This window comes from Taudactylus pleione, unplaced genomic scaffold, assembly GCF_031769625.1.
Source record: "Taudactylus pleione unplaced genomic scaffold, aTauple2 ptg000667l, whole genome shotgun sequence".
In the NCBI taxonomy this organism is placed as follows: domain Eukaryota; kingdom Metazoa; phylum Chordata; class Amphibia; order Anura; family Myobatrachidae; genus Taudactylus; species Taudactylus pleione.
In genome coordinates, this window is record NW_028285069.1 from 892,839 (window position 1) to 907,961 (window position 15,123).

The following is a 15,123-nucleotide window of genomic DNA, read 5'->3' on the forward strand; positions in this document are numbered from 1 at the left end:
AGGTTTAGGCTGTGGGAGTTAGGTATAGGCACTGGGGGGGTGGATTAAGTTTAGGCTGCGGGGAGGAAGGTTTAGGTTTAGAGGGAGGGGTTGGGTTAGGGTACTAACCGCTTGATTTTGGTATTGTTACCCTGTCAGGATGCCGGCGCCGGGATTCCGTCCGCCGGGATCCTAAGCGCCAGCATCCCGTACCCAACCCAAACTATATATTTGTCTTTCAAAGCCTGAAAAGGGAAAAGAATAATTCCCAGATTGAAGACATCTTTAGTGGCCACTATCCCCTTCTTCTTCCTTCCTGAGAACAATGTATTTTCCAAGCAGGGGTGTTTCTAGAGAGGAGGGGGCCCGTGTGCAGTCTCCATCACGGGCCCCCTCCTCTCCGTCCAGCGGCCGGCTGCACACTGAGCAGCACTTACAGACTCTGGGCACTAGAGTGTGCCCAAAGTCTATAGCGCATGCGCAGGTCACCTGGGAAATGTGGCGGCCCTGTACTGTGCATGCGCAAACCACGGGAAAATGGCTGTGGTGGCCATTTTCCAGCCGTTTTTTTTACAGGTGCAGACACCGGAGCTGACGTGGGACTCTGGAGAGGTAAGTTTTATGGGTGCAGGGTCTGCGGTGTGGGCCCCCCCCTGGACCCAGAGGCCCATGTGCACCGCACACCCAGTACCCATTATAAATATGCTCCTGTTTCCAAGGCAGGGGGAAAACAGGGATTTCTACAAAATGTGATATATTTGGATTATGTGTGATCACTAGAGAGAATTTTGTGTATTCTATCCCAAGGAGATGGGTATCTATGAACAATGAGTTAGATTTTAACTCCTCGTCAGGAGATCTTTGAGGAGTATGTAACAAAGCATTCAGTGTATAAAGGCAGGGCCGCAACTAGGGGGGGGGGCTAGAGGTGCATGTGCACCGGGTGGCTGAATGCAGTGGGTGAAAAAGGGATGACTCACGGTGGCTTGGGGGCTGGAGAGTCAGAAAATAGCCATCCAAAAATGGCCATCGCCAAGGAGGAGACAGATGCTAGTGGTCCTTACTGGACCTCTAGTGTCTGTTAGACCAGTGCAAATGCCGGGAGAAGATACTGAAAGCTGCGTCTTCTCCCATGAAACCCCCTGGCAACGAGCATGAAACCCCCTGGCAACGAGCATGAAACCCCCTGGCAACGAGCATGAAACCCCCTGGCAACGAGCATGAAATCCCCTGGCAAGAAGCATGAATCCCTCTGGCAACAAGCATGAAACCCCCTGGCAACAAGCATGAAACCCCCTGGCAACGAGCAGGTAATTTTAAAGTAATTAGAAGTCTTACTGTGGGGCATACAATGGTGTCGGGCAAATATGTAAGTGGCACTTTGGTAATAGGCATTACAGTGTGTGGCATAATGTGTAATGGACATTATTGTGTGTGGAATAATGTAAGTCAGTATACCAGGGATGTTTGACTAGTGCACTGCCTTATGGAGGAGCAAGGGCAAAATCCAGGTACGGGAAGGGAGAGGGCACAAAATTGCTGCCTTGCACCGGGTGACAGATATCCTAGTTTCGGCCCTGATAAAGGGAAACCTTCCTTTAAGGGTACATTAGTATACACAGAACAAGAGAACAACCAATCTGAGGTATAATATAAAAAAACAGTGTGTGAATAATCGCACATTCAAGATCGCCAGACCACCACTACTTCTCTGTAAATCTAATTTAGACATTGAGATACGAGCTTTCTTCCGCAACCACAGAAACTTTGAAAAAATTCTGGTACAGTGGTACAGTTAATTCTAAGTCTGACGCTGGGCAGGGCGCCGGTCCTTAAACAGGGCACCCGAAAAGGTGCACCCAGCACTTACAGACATGCTGGGCTGCCCCCAAGCTCTCCCATCACTGAGAACAGATACCGTGCATCTCTTCACTGGTGTTGAGTGCTCACCGCAGTATCTCACCCAGCGGGACACTGCGGCCAGTGGGTGGAGACGGCAGGCTGTTTCAGCAGTGCACATTTTAAAATCGGGCAGGGCGCGGCACTCTGCTAAAACAGCCTAGCGGGATGACTAGTAGGCCACATCAGCATTGGTTAATCTTATAGAAAGCATCTGGATGGTGTAAAATAATTTTGGGAATATGACTCTGTATAGTACAGAGATACGGGGAGATGAGTTCAACTCACCAAATGTTTAGAAATGGAACAAAGAACAGGAGAAAGATTGGATTTGTATAAGTCTAGCTTAGATGGAATAAATGTCTCTAAATATTTTAGAGGAGACTTTAAATTTGGAAAACGCTAGTGAAAAGGACTGTGACACCGATGACCTTGCTAAAGGTAATATCTCTGACTTCTCTGAACTTACCTTATACCCAGAGAAGGCTTCAAATAAGGATATGGTACGAATTATCTCAGGGATTGCTATGAGTGGATCTGAAATAAGAAGCCGCATATAGTCAGCGAATAAAGCCGACTCTACCGCCTCAGAGTGAATTTTAATACCTCGGAGTGAGGCACTTGAACTTGAAGCTATTGCCAACGATTTAATAGCCATTCCAAATAAAATATAAGTGAATGGGCTCCCCTGGCGCATTCCTTTACGAATACAAATTGGGTCTGAAAGATAACTGTCGCATAACATGTGGGATCTGGAAGAAGTATACAGCGATTGCAACATGGCTTTAAATTCATCGGAAAAGCCAAAGCGAGAGAAAGATACAAATAGTCCCAAGTGACTAGGGCCCTGATTCAGAGCCGGACGCTCTGACCAGAGCGCTCGCTCTGAATCAGGGCCCACCTCCATAAATATGGAGCGTCCTCCTGGACGCTCGTATAGCTGTGGGTCACCACCCACAGCATATACAAGCGTGCAGGATGATGGTCGCGATGGTCTTGACCATCGCGACCATCGCCACTGCGAGCAGAAGCCTGCGGTTGAGAAACTCTATCAGAGCCAAAATCACTCCCACTGACATCACTAGTGATGTCAGTGGGGCCGGCTTCTAACGGTAGGCGTTCCCTCGATCAACATCGACAGCACGCCCCCTTTGATCAGACACTACGAGCGAAGGAAAGTCCTTCGCTTGTCGCGTCTCGCGCATGCGCACGACGGAGCTCCCTCCGTCGTGCGCATGCGCAGTGCAGACCATCGACCCACTTGCGAGCGGACAGCCGCTCGCGAGTGGGTCTGAATCAGGGCCTAGGTCGGAAGCCTTTTCAGCGTCTAACGCAGGGATGGGGCAATAAGCAGCCCTCCAGCTGCTTCTGAACTACACAATCCAGCATGGCCAAATAGCAAAACTGTGCCATGGCATGCTGGGATGTGTAGTTCTACAGCTGGGGGGGCAGCTTATTGCACATACCTTATGTAACGCCAAGAGGACATGTGGGTTGGTGTCCTTGGAAGTCTCCAACCACTGAGCGGCTGTAAGGACTATGCGGATATTACATGTGGAGTGCCGGCCCCATCTGAAACCAATCTGATCTTTATGTATGATGTCGGGTAAGAGTGATTTCATACGTTCCGCCAGAATTTTAGTGAGTAATTTGTAATTGACATGGATGGAATGATATTGAACAATACGATGCTGACATCTTTAAATCTCTCCCGGGTAGGAAAGGGGGAGGCTGTGAGGCTGCAATGCTTGCCTCCAGTGCAGGGTGTGCTGGGATCGAGGTGGAGGGGGCGGCCAGCATCCTCCTTCCGGCAGAGATGGCTTCGACAGGATGTGCGAGGTGGAGGGGTGGCCGGTATCCTTATTCCTGCAGGGGTGGCTCAGAGCAGAGAGCTGCACTGCGACGCGGCCGATATGTCTATATGAAACGTCAGTTCAGTGTGACTTTCGGATGCATCACAGTGCCGGGCGGCATGGAAATTTTCCCTGACCACCCTAGAAATATAGGGTCTCATTCAGACCCGGTCGCAAGTGCTGAGCGCTCGCAACCGGGTCGATGTTAAGGCTCTGCGCACGCGCAGCGGCCGCACTGCGCGTGCGCAAGCCCCGGAGCGAGAGAGAAATTCTCTCGCTCCGAGGCTCACTACAAAAGGGGCGGCTGTCAATGTTGTAGGCGGGGCGGGGGGTGGCTACACAAACAACCTGACGGAACGCCTGCCGTTTTGTGGGCAGCCGCACTGACATCAGTCATGTCAGTGGGGAGCTTCCTGCTCGATCAGAGCAGGAAGCTCCCTGGGGTTTGCGGTTACCGAGACCCAACCTTAGGGTCTCGTCGCAATTCCCGATGGTCGCGATGGTCTTGACCATCGCGACCATCACCCTGGGCGGTCGCTGAAGCTGTGGGTGGTAACCCACAGCTTAGCTAGCGACCAGGAGGCCGCACTAAAAAAAAAAAAGCAACCGCCCTCATTCAGAACGAGCGCTTGCTTCTTGCGAGCGCCTCTGAATGAGGGCCATAGTGTGGGGAGAACACTGCAGCCTCTTAACAAAATCATCACACTTCTCTACTAAAATACTCTGTGCTGCTAAGAACATTCCAACGGTCTAATTGGTTACAGAATGTTCTCTCAGAGACTAGGGACACAGTGGTGAGTAGAAGATGAATATTGATCACAGAAAATACTCGGAACCTTGTTAATTCAACCTATAAGGGGTCAGATATCTCAACCAATACTCATTGTCGGGGGTTAGACACTAAATTAATCCATCGTAATTCTCAGCAATGGGTAAATTTAAACAAGATCTGACACAATTATAGGGATAATGAGAAGGAAAGTATTGGAATGAGATTGACTCTAATCCTTTCTGCCAAGCTCTAGGTTCTATAGGATCCACCTTACTGCAACTAGGACAGCAAACATAACAAAGTGGAAGCTGCTCAAATCAATTTGGCAATACTCTCCAGGTGCATGAAAGGGAGGGATCATACTAAACCAAAAAACAGAAAGGGGGAGGGGGGTCCCAGATGTCCTTCAGCACACTAAATTGTGCCTGCAACAATACTATGGTAATAGAAATTCAGAGATATTTGTTGCATGCATTTGCATATACATGGTGATCCACCAGGCCAACTTCACGGCTTCTCTGATAACTGGTGGTCCCTACACGGAATGGGTATGAAATACCACTGGCCGCATGGCCGGCGGTTCGATTCCCGTTAGCGGCAGCCCGACAGGAGCAGAGTGCGACGCAGCGGAAGCCCGACAGCGCTGGAAATCCCGATCGTGGATAGGTAAGTATCCACTAACCTAACCTAACCCCCCTAACCCTCCTTAGGAGTGCCTGACCTAACTTCCCCCTCTAAGACCTAACTTCCCCCTCTAAGTGCCTAACCCTAACCACCCCCTTCCCCGCTACCTAAACCTAAGTCCCCCGGGGGGGTGCCTAACCCTCAGTCCCCCCCCGGGAGCCCTAAACCTAACCCTCCCGCTCGCGGCGCCCGGCCTCACTACGATCGTGATGCCGGGCGCCGGTCTCCTGGCGTCGGGGAAATGCGGGCGTCTACATCTAGACGCCCGGCATTTCACCCTTGCCGGGATAAGACAGTCGGGAAGCCGGCTGCCGGTATATAGGCAGTCGGCTTCCCGATTGCTTCCCCCCTACACAGCATGATACTAGTACCCACTCTATGCCAATTTGGCAATACTCTTCAGGTGCATGAAAGGGAGGTGTCATACTAAACAAAAAACAGTATTGTTGCAGGTACAATTAGTGTGCTGGGGGATATCTGGGGGACACCCGCCTTTCTGTTTTTTTTAGTTTCATATCACCCCCTCCCTTTCATGCACCTGTAGAGAATTGTCACATTGATTTGAGCAGCTTCCACTTTGTTACGTTTGCTGTTTTGAGAGGCATAGATGGGACCAGCATTTGGAGGGCTTGTTGGTTCTTGTAGTGCTAATTGGAGGTCCCAGGGGTGACTCCCAGGTAAACTGTCTCTCAGTTTGGATGTATTTCTGTATGTGCCTTTACCATGAGGCAGTGCAATAGACAATTACATGGCCCAGAGTGGGTACTGTTATCATGCAGTGTAGGTACCACCAGTTATCAGAGAAGCCGATAACACATCTCTGAATTTCTATTACAATATAGTTTTCAAATATTGTTGCAGGTACAATTTAGTGTGCTGGGGGACACCCCCCTTTCTGTTTTTTTTGCAATTAGGACAGCCTTAATAGGAACACACTGTGGGCGGCGAGTGGAGGCCAAGAGCCAAATGGAACAGTTATTGACCCCAAGAGTCACCCACACTACACACGTGCTACTGTGATTTCATATGAACGCATATTATGTGAACCTTTCTGGGGTGCTACATTACTGTATGTAATAGAATCTTGGTGATTTGTATTTAAAACAAATAGAAGCGCTTTGAAGTACAAGCTCCATCCTAAACAATCTTCTCTTTTGTCTCTGCTACAATACAGCGATGATGAGGACACATTCAAAATCCTAGTGGCGACCGACATTCACCTGGGCTATATGGAGAAAGACGCGGTGCGGGGAAATGATAGTTTTGTGACTTTCAATGAGATCCTGAGTCTGGCGAAGGCCCACGAGGTAAGTGCGGCCTAATTCCCTGTAATAGCCTCACACATGAAATAGACCTGTGTCAGCCACTATTGTGCTTGTTCCCATCTCTTGTAATTATCATGCTGAAGACCCCGGGAACAAAGGAAACGTAGGGTCTAATTGCTCATAGGGCACAAATGGCTATTGTATAGCTGAGCGTCATTATCTATATAATCAGGTTTAATGCACAGTAACGTGCTGTATCTACTTATTCATTATACACCCCTGTATATGATAGTCTGCCACCGCCGCTGGTAATAGTTGTTTTGTAAGTGTACGAGGCAACAAGACAATGGCAGCTTAAAGGCACAGATAGAAGATGGTTCTTATTTATGTATGGCCTTAGAGACATTATAGCCCATGAGCTGAAATACTGTTCATTTCTAGTAAAAGTTTTGTCTTTTCCTTTCTTTTTCTTCCAGTTCTGTATTTGTCATTTTCACTATTCTGCTTTTGTAGAGTGTTTTCTTTTTATTCTTATTGTTATAGATTATGGGGTCATTTCAATTAGCCATGAGATTGTAAAGATATCCCCTGCTGTACATTGCAGCTGCATACACACGGTACGATCAGGTACCACCAAAGTTTACAATATTGTGCAAGTTGGTCAGCATGTACGGACGATCATATATATCGTTATCGTTCATGCGGGAACGTGCATCCGTTGGTTGTTCACTGCATAAAAATTAGAGATGAGCGTGTTCGTTCCCTGAGAACCGAACCCAACCGAACTTCGGGGATCCGAGTCTGCTCGGGTTTTCCCGCCTGACTCGGATCTGAAAACGAGGCAAAACGTCATCGTCACGCTGTTGGATTCTCGCGGCTTTTGGATTCTATGAAGGTCCCGCGATTCGCCGCCATGTTTCATTCCGGCTGTGGAGAGTGAAGAGGGAGGGAGCTGGGAGCTGTGCTGTGCTGTTGTTAATTGCACGCTGACGCTGTGCACAGGGGCTGGCTACTGTTGTCCATAAGGGCTGGCTGTTGTCTATAGAGGGGCTGGCTGGCTGTTGTCGTGTCCATAGGGGCTGTCTGGCTGTCGTTGTCCTGTTCATAGGGGCTGGCTGGCTGGCTGTAGTGCTGTGTTGTCCAGGGGGTGCTCTGTCCTTCAGGGGTGCTCTTCACCCAACCCCAGTGTGAAAAAAAAAATAAAAATAAATTACTGTTGGCCACAATTGTCATCAGTGCAGGGGTGCTGTGCTGCTGTCTGTTAAGGGGCTGCTGGCTCTTTTCAGGGGTCCACCCCAGTGTTAAAAAAAAAAAATAAACACAATCGGTGTAGGTGCTGTGCTGCTGTCTGTCAAGGGGCTGCTGGACCAAAAATAAATAAAACTTTTTTTGTGTGCGTGTTAGCTACACCTGGCTGTCACTGTCATCGGCGTAACTGCGCAGGAGTGCTGTGCTCCTGTCTGTCGAGGGGCTGCTGGCCAAAATAATCAAAATAAAACCAACACCTTTTTTTGTGTGTGGTTGTGTGCGTAGTGAGTATGGAGGACAGTCACATGACCGGAGAGCAGTCTTGTAGCTGCCGGCAGCAGTCATGATGACGTTGCAAGGCCGTCAACGTCATCTATGAAGGCCATGTACCAGGGCTTAAGTCAGGCTAAAAAAAATCAACTTTTACCCTGTTAAAGCAAAAAAAATTTAAAGCGAAGTCAGCTTTAGAGAAACAGAAAATTGGCAATATGCCGTTCACTACACGAAGTGGCAAGGAAAGGATAAGGCATTGGCCTGTATTTATGACTGATGGTTCTAGTGATAATTTAAGCCCTTCTGCTTGTAGGAGAGGTACAAAAAAAAAATTTAAATTGTTAAGACGAGTAAGACACTGGAACCAACTGTGTGTTCGGAAAAATCAGAAATCCCAAAGAGTCCCAAGTGTGTCCGCTGTTGCCATGTGTGAGGCTGACCTTTCTAATACTGTACTTGAAGAGGATTCTCCTTCCACCATTAGTGTGCCTTCTGACGTAGAAATCGAGGATGCTTCTTTGGAATTGCACCAGGAGGATGAGGAGGATATTTATGTAGTTGGTGATAACAACAAGGATGATGAGGATGTTGATGGCGAGGTTGTTTGTGTAAAAACTGTAATTCAGGCAACAGTTGTTGCCCATGGTGGGAAAAATCCCATTGTTACCACGCCTGGGCAAAGGACCGAAAAATTCACTTCTCATGTGTGGTATTATTTCCACACAAATCCGGACAACCTTTGCCCAGCCATTTGTAACCGTTGCCAAGTAACAGTGAGTAGAGGTAAGGACCATAACCATCTTGGAACCTCCTCCCTGTTACGTCACTTGCAGCGCATTCATCAAATTGGAAAAGGTACAGAAACTTTGGGGACAAAAAACAAACAACAATCCAGTGTCACCAAGCTGCTCCCTTCTATCTGGATCCAAGCGCCTGCAATATCCACCACCAACACCTGCATCATCATCATTGACATCCTCATTCATGATCTGAAGTAGTCCCGCATCCAATACCATAAGGACTGACTCCTCTCCTATCCGTTGTTCCTCAGAAGGATCCTTGAGTTCTAAGTCTATTGCTGCTGCTGCTGTTGATATAAGTCTATCTTCATCCCAGAAGGGGACCAGGAAGAAGACTACTTTTAGTAGTTCAGGAAGTTCAACAAAACAATTGACTATCACACAGTCCCTTGCATTGGCGAACAAGTATGACTGCAAAAACCCAGCTGCACAGCAGATTACTGACGCCATAACAGCTATGCAGGTATTAGATGTGCGCCATTAATGCAGTGGGTTTTACCCAGTTAATGGAGGTCCTGTGTCCCCGCTACAATGTGCCTTCTAGATTCCACTTCTCTAGAATAGCAATTCCCAATCTGTACAAGGTCATTAAAAAAATCTTCTCAATGTCCTCCGAATTGCCGTTGTGCCCACTGTCCACTTAACCACAGATATGTGGACAAGTGGGACAGTGCAAACTAAAGATTACATGACTGTGATAGCCCACTGGGTAGGTGTATTGTCTCCAACTGTGCAAACAGCAGCAGCAGCATCATCTAACAAATGCCAGCTGATACAGAGGCAGGCTACTCTGTGCATCACCGGTTTCTCTAATGGTGCGTACACACTGGGCGATAAAGCGGACGACTGAACGATAACGATATCGTTAATCGTTCAGTCGTCCACTTTATCGTCCATTTTTAACCCCAAAAAGATGAACGATGATGACGACGACGCGCGTTCCCGCGGGTCGTTCGTCATCATAGTTCATCGGGCTGACATGCAGGCCAACCTGACGAGATCGTCAGGTTGCTGCATGTCAGGGAATGGGGGAGAGAGCCAGGCCCTGAATGATATCGTTAATGATATCGTTCAGCGGCTGTGCTCAATGCCATGATCGACATTGAGCACAGCCTGCCGGGGACAACACTACACGATATCGCTCCGGGAGCATATTGTGTAGTGTGTACCCACCATAAGAGGCATACCACTGAGAGCCTCTTAGAGAAACTCAGGGAAATCATTGCAAAAATGGCTTACCCCACTTGGACTCTCCTTGGGATTTGTGATTTCTGACAATGCCAGCAATATTGTGCGAGCATTACATATGGGCGAATTCGATCACATCCCATGTTTTGCTCACACAATTAATCTGGTGGTGCAACATTTTTGTTAAAAATGACAGGGGTGTGCAGGAGATGCTCTCGGTGGCGCGAAAGATTTCTGGACATTTTCGACATTCGCAACTGCAAGAACTGTTGAATTTGCCCTGCCATCATCTGAAGCAAGAGGTAGTAACTAGGTGGAATTCTACCCTCTATATGCTTCAGCGGATGGAGGAGCAGAAAAAGGTCATCCACGGCTACATTACGGCCTATGACATAGGGAGAGGAGCGGGAATGCACCTCAGTCTAGCGCAGTGGAGAATAATTTCTGTGTTGTGCAAGGTTCTCAAACCCTTTGAACGGGATGTAGTCAGGAAGCAGACGGTCTAAATCCCGACCGCCGGCTTCCTGACGCCGGGAGCCCGACACACGGCTTACCGATCGAAGGTAAGCCGGGCGCTGTCAACCGCAGGGGGGGAGGGTTAGGTTAGGGGGCTCCCGGGGGGGACTTAGGGTTAGGCACTCCCCAGGGAGGTTAGGATTACACTAGGGGAAGGAGTGGGTTTGGCACCCCCTGGGGAACTTAGGGTTAGGTTGCGGGGAAGGAGGGGTTAGGTTTAGGCACTTAGAGGGGGGTTAGGCACTTGGGAGGGAGGTTAGGCACCCCTAAGGGAGGGTTAGGGTTAGGGGGTAGGATAGGGTTAGTTAATACTTACATTTTGACGTTCGGAATCTTCAACCCTGCTGGGCGCCCACTGCCGGGATTTAAACCATGCGGCCGGCGTTAATACCTACTACACCCCTTTGAACTTGCCACACAAACTGGCTTTGCTGTACTTAAGTTGCCCACCCTCCAGTGTGTACTCTGAAAGAGATTTCAGCGCAGCCGGGAACCTTGTCAGTGATCGTCGTAGGTTACTTCCCTAAAATGTGGAAATAATGTTGTTCATCAAAATTAATTACAAATTCCAAGAGGAGACCTTTACCAGCACTTAAGTCTAAAAAAGACATTAGCATCTGACTCTGTACTGGTGGATTCCAGCAGGAACAAATTCATATTGTGTGAAGAAGAGGAGGATGCACACACTGATGAGGATGACGAAGACGATGACGACATCTAATCTAATGTATTGTAAAGCCAGTTTGTGTATGGGATCATTGCCACCAATGTCCACTGCACATTGGCAGCTTCTTTTGTTCGGGGGTCCAAACAAACCAATCATTTCAGCCACAAGTTGCAGTCCCTGTCGCTGAAGTGATTGGTTTGTTAAACTGCGAATGTCCTGTTTCATATATACAACGTGAGGGTGGGTTGGAGGGCCCAAGGACAATTCCATCTTGTACCTTTTTCCTTTCCATTATGTGCTGGTTGGGGTATTGCTGCCTGACTTTTTTAATGTTATGGTTTATGAATGTCCAGAAATTGTAGTGGCCACAGACAGCATCTCCTGCATGCCCCTTTCATTTTTTTAATATAAAATTTTTAACCAATTGCTGCTTGTTGTTGTCGCACAACAGTGACATTCTGCCAAGGGTTCTCAGCCCTTAAGGCTGCTACACGGCCCAAAGGCCGCATCCTGCTTCATGGCCTAAAGGCCAGCTGTCGTCACTCCTCACCAGCCCTCAAGGCTGTCATGGCCGCAACTTGCCAAGAGTTCTAGGCCTCAAGGCTGTTGCAGGACTAATCATAGCTCTGTATTCCACTACTGCTCAGCCCGGAGGCTGCATCAACAATTAACTATCAACTATCAATTCTTCAGCCAGGGGCTGCACCAATTATCAAGTATCAACTCTTCTTACTTCAGTCAGCGGCTGCGCCAACTATCAACTATCAATTCTTCAATCCTCAAGGGGTGCCCCAAACATCATCTTTGCACAGTCCTCAACTCTATTGATCAATCATTTTTGAGCCAGATAGCTGGATGCAACCTTTTGGCCCTTTAACTAGATGAAAAAATCAATATTGTGAGCTGTGAGGTGGTCAAAATTGACTGGAAATAAATGTTATTGAGGTTCACAATACTGTAGGAACAAAAAAAGGCCCATTTTATGTGATTTTAGTTGTTTTTATGATTTTTTTTTTTAAAGAAAAAATCCAGATCCAAAACCGAAAAACAAAACACGGAGGTGAGGTTTTGGCAAAACCAATCCAGATCTCCAGGGGAGATCCAGATCCAAAATCAAAACGAAAATATGGGGGTCAGTGCACATCTCTAATAAAAATTAACGATATGAGCGATATATCATTGAACGATATCGTTATTGTTCATAGATATCGTACCGTGTGTACACACCTTACACACAAATATATTTACTATACCAGAATTATTTATGTTAATGGGTCCATATAATATACATCCAAGAGTATTGAGAGAATAAATGTCTAGCACTGGCAGCGCCGTTAACCAATCATTGGTAGCACATTGGAGAATGTTAAATGTAGTTGTACTACATGACAACTAATAGGGAAATTCTGGAATTACTTCAAACAAATCTCGTGGCCTTTTTTTTTTTTTTTTTTTTTTTACTCATTAACTAAAGTGACACAGTCCCTCATTCAGAGGCGGTCGCAAGAAGCGATCGCTCTCTCTGAATGTGGGCGGCCGCTTCTTTTTTTTAGTGCGGCCTCCTGGTTGCTAGCTAAGCTGTGGGTTACCACCCACAGCTTAGCGACCGACCAGGGTGATGGTCGCGATGGTCAAGACCATCGCGACCATCGGGGCTTGCGACGAGACCCTAAGGTTGGGTCTCGGCAACCGCAAGCCCCAGGGAGCTTCCTGCTCTAATCGAGCAGGAAGCTCCCCACTAACATCACTGCTGATGTCAATGCGGCCCCCCACAAAACAGCAGGTGTTCGCTTGGGAACGTCTCTGTTTGTGTAGCCACCCCCCCGCCACGCCTACAAAACGGGCCAGAGCTGTCGATCAACATCGACAGCCGCCCCTATTGTAGTGCGCTCTGGAGCGAGAGAAATTCTCTCTCGCTTTGGGGCTTGCGCACGCGCAGTGCGGCCGCACCCGGTTGCGAGCGCTCAGAGCTTGCGACTGGGTCTGAATGAGACCCACAGTGTGGGTAATGGAATATAGGTTATTTCGGTTTTAGCAAAGTGTGTGATACATTATCACAATAAATAAAAAAAATGTAAAAGCATTAGGGTATTGCTAAAGGTTTCGCTAAATGACAGGAGATACAGAGGCTACTGCTGAGTAAGTTGGTTTCGCCCTGTGCGGGCTCAGTGAGCGAGTGCACACATACGCGCAATCATGGACCTGCATATATCTGACATCAGGCCCTGCAACTGGAGAGGCAGGATGGGGACATTGTAACGCAGGCAGTGTACAATAAAGCTGGCTTACGCGGACATGCAGAAATGGAGGCCTGTTTGCAGGTACTGTACATCTTTTGCACCAGCGCTGTAAACTCTGAACAGGATGACTTGCTGTAAACCAAGCGGATATGGGGTAAATCCAACTAATAGAGATTTAGAGAAAAGTGTGGAATCTTAAATGTAAACCATCACAATAGTGATGTAATGTACAGGACACAGCAGAGGGGAACCTGGAGTTGTCGTGTTTCAGATCATGTGATGATAACCAAGTAGTGGGGAAATGGGGAGCATGATATGCAGCCATGCCCCCATACCATGCCCCCATACCCTCTTCGTGCAGGTGCTCACAAAGGGCCTGATTCAGAGCTGGACGCTCTTTGAGAGCCCTCGCTCTGAATCAGGGCGTCCCTGTTTTTTTTTTAAAGACGGCCTCCTATCTTCTATAACTTATTCTGTGATGGTTGACTTGGAAGTTCAAAATATTAGTAAGACATGTTATTGTGCATGTTCAGTACAAGCTATAGTTGGGTGCACACCGCCAAACGATCCTGGGGACTAGACCATTGTTGCAGCCTAAAAAACGATCCAGAGCGCATCCAATTTTGAGCATAAACAATACGCAATGAATGAGCTGAGAAGAGTCATGTCATTGCTGATTTAAATACAAACACCCACAAAGGTGACGTTTTAACATGAGCTATCGGCAGGAATCGGAACCCAGCAGTCGGAATTCCGTATACACTAAATTTTCTGCCAATTAAATTACCATCGGGTCTGACAAATGTCGTACAGCACTCCTCATGTCAGGTGTGTGGCATACACGCTTATCACATACTGTACTCTGCCCAAACGATCAGTAATATACTTTTTGGACCGATTATTGTATATTGTGTACCCAGCTTATGTTAATCAGATATCTGCCTTTTGACATTTTTTGTATTTTAGAGTTATTTATATTGTTTATGGTTGTGCAGTGTTTACATTGTCATTAAATTACTGTGCCTGCCTAAAAAACTCACTGTAAACTGTTTAACTATTGTCATTTCTATGTGGTTCTATTTCAGTTACTTCTATAGTGCTATTTTGAGTTTTTCTGTCTTTCTTCCCAGTCAATATACCTGAGAATGACCTTTCGGGTCCCCACCATTATTATAACTTGTTTTAACTCATAATTTTAAATAATTAGTAAATAACACACGGATCAGAGTTTATTAAGAATAACGTTGTAATCTGTCATGTAGTCCAGGGACACAAAAATTCACCTAGTGGGCATAGGGCCTGATTCAGAGCCGGATGCTATTTGCGCTCGCTCGTTCAGAAAAAGGGGCCGGCTATTTAAATTGAGCGCTCGCTCTTTGCGGTCTGTTGACGCCTCTATGTCTGAGCGAGCGAACGAAACATGCGCTCGCTATTTTGTAAAGACGCCGCCTGGCCGCTCGCATCCTACGTCATCTCCGCTATTTATTAGATTAATCGAGTACATCGAAAGGCGTCTGACCTGCTCGCAGTGCTTGTGGTAGGATTTTTCTACCGCAATCCTGTGAACAGTTCAGGTGAAGAAACAACCAAGTGACGTGGTCGATGACGCTGCTTTGTTAATTATGCACACCCTTAAAATGCCCGTTTTGACCGTTTGGCACGCCTGCGTTCGGATCTCCACTCCCCGTTTTCAAGCACCTTCCCCTGTTACCACCCACAAACGTCTCATTCTGTCACTC

At 47.4% G+C, this 15,123-nt stretch overlaps 1 protein-coding gene across 1 annotated transcript in view; it reads left to right on the forward strand.

The window, feature by feature from the left end:
- The window catches only part of MRE11 (MRE11 double strand break repair nuclease), a 266,838-nt gene that overhangs the window by 33,792 nt on the left and 217,923 nt on the right, over positions 1-15,123 (forward strand). Inside the window, exon 3 of the mRNA XM_088455727.1 lies at positions 6,362-6,494. Within this exon, the coding sequence (XP_088311853.1) occupies positions 6,362-6,494 (133 nt within the window). The remainder of the gene's footprint in view (positions 1-6,361; positions 6,495-15,123) is intronic.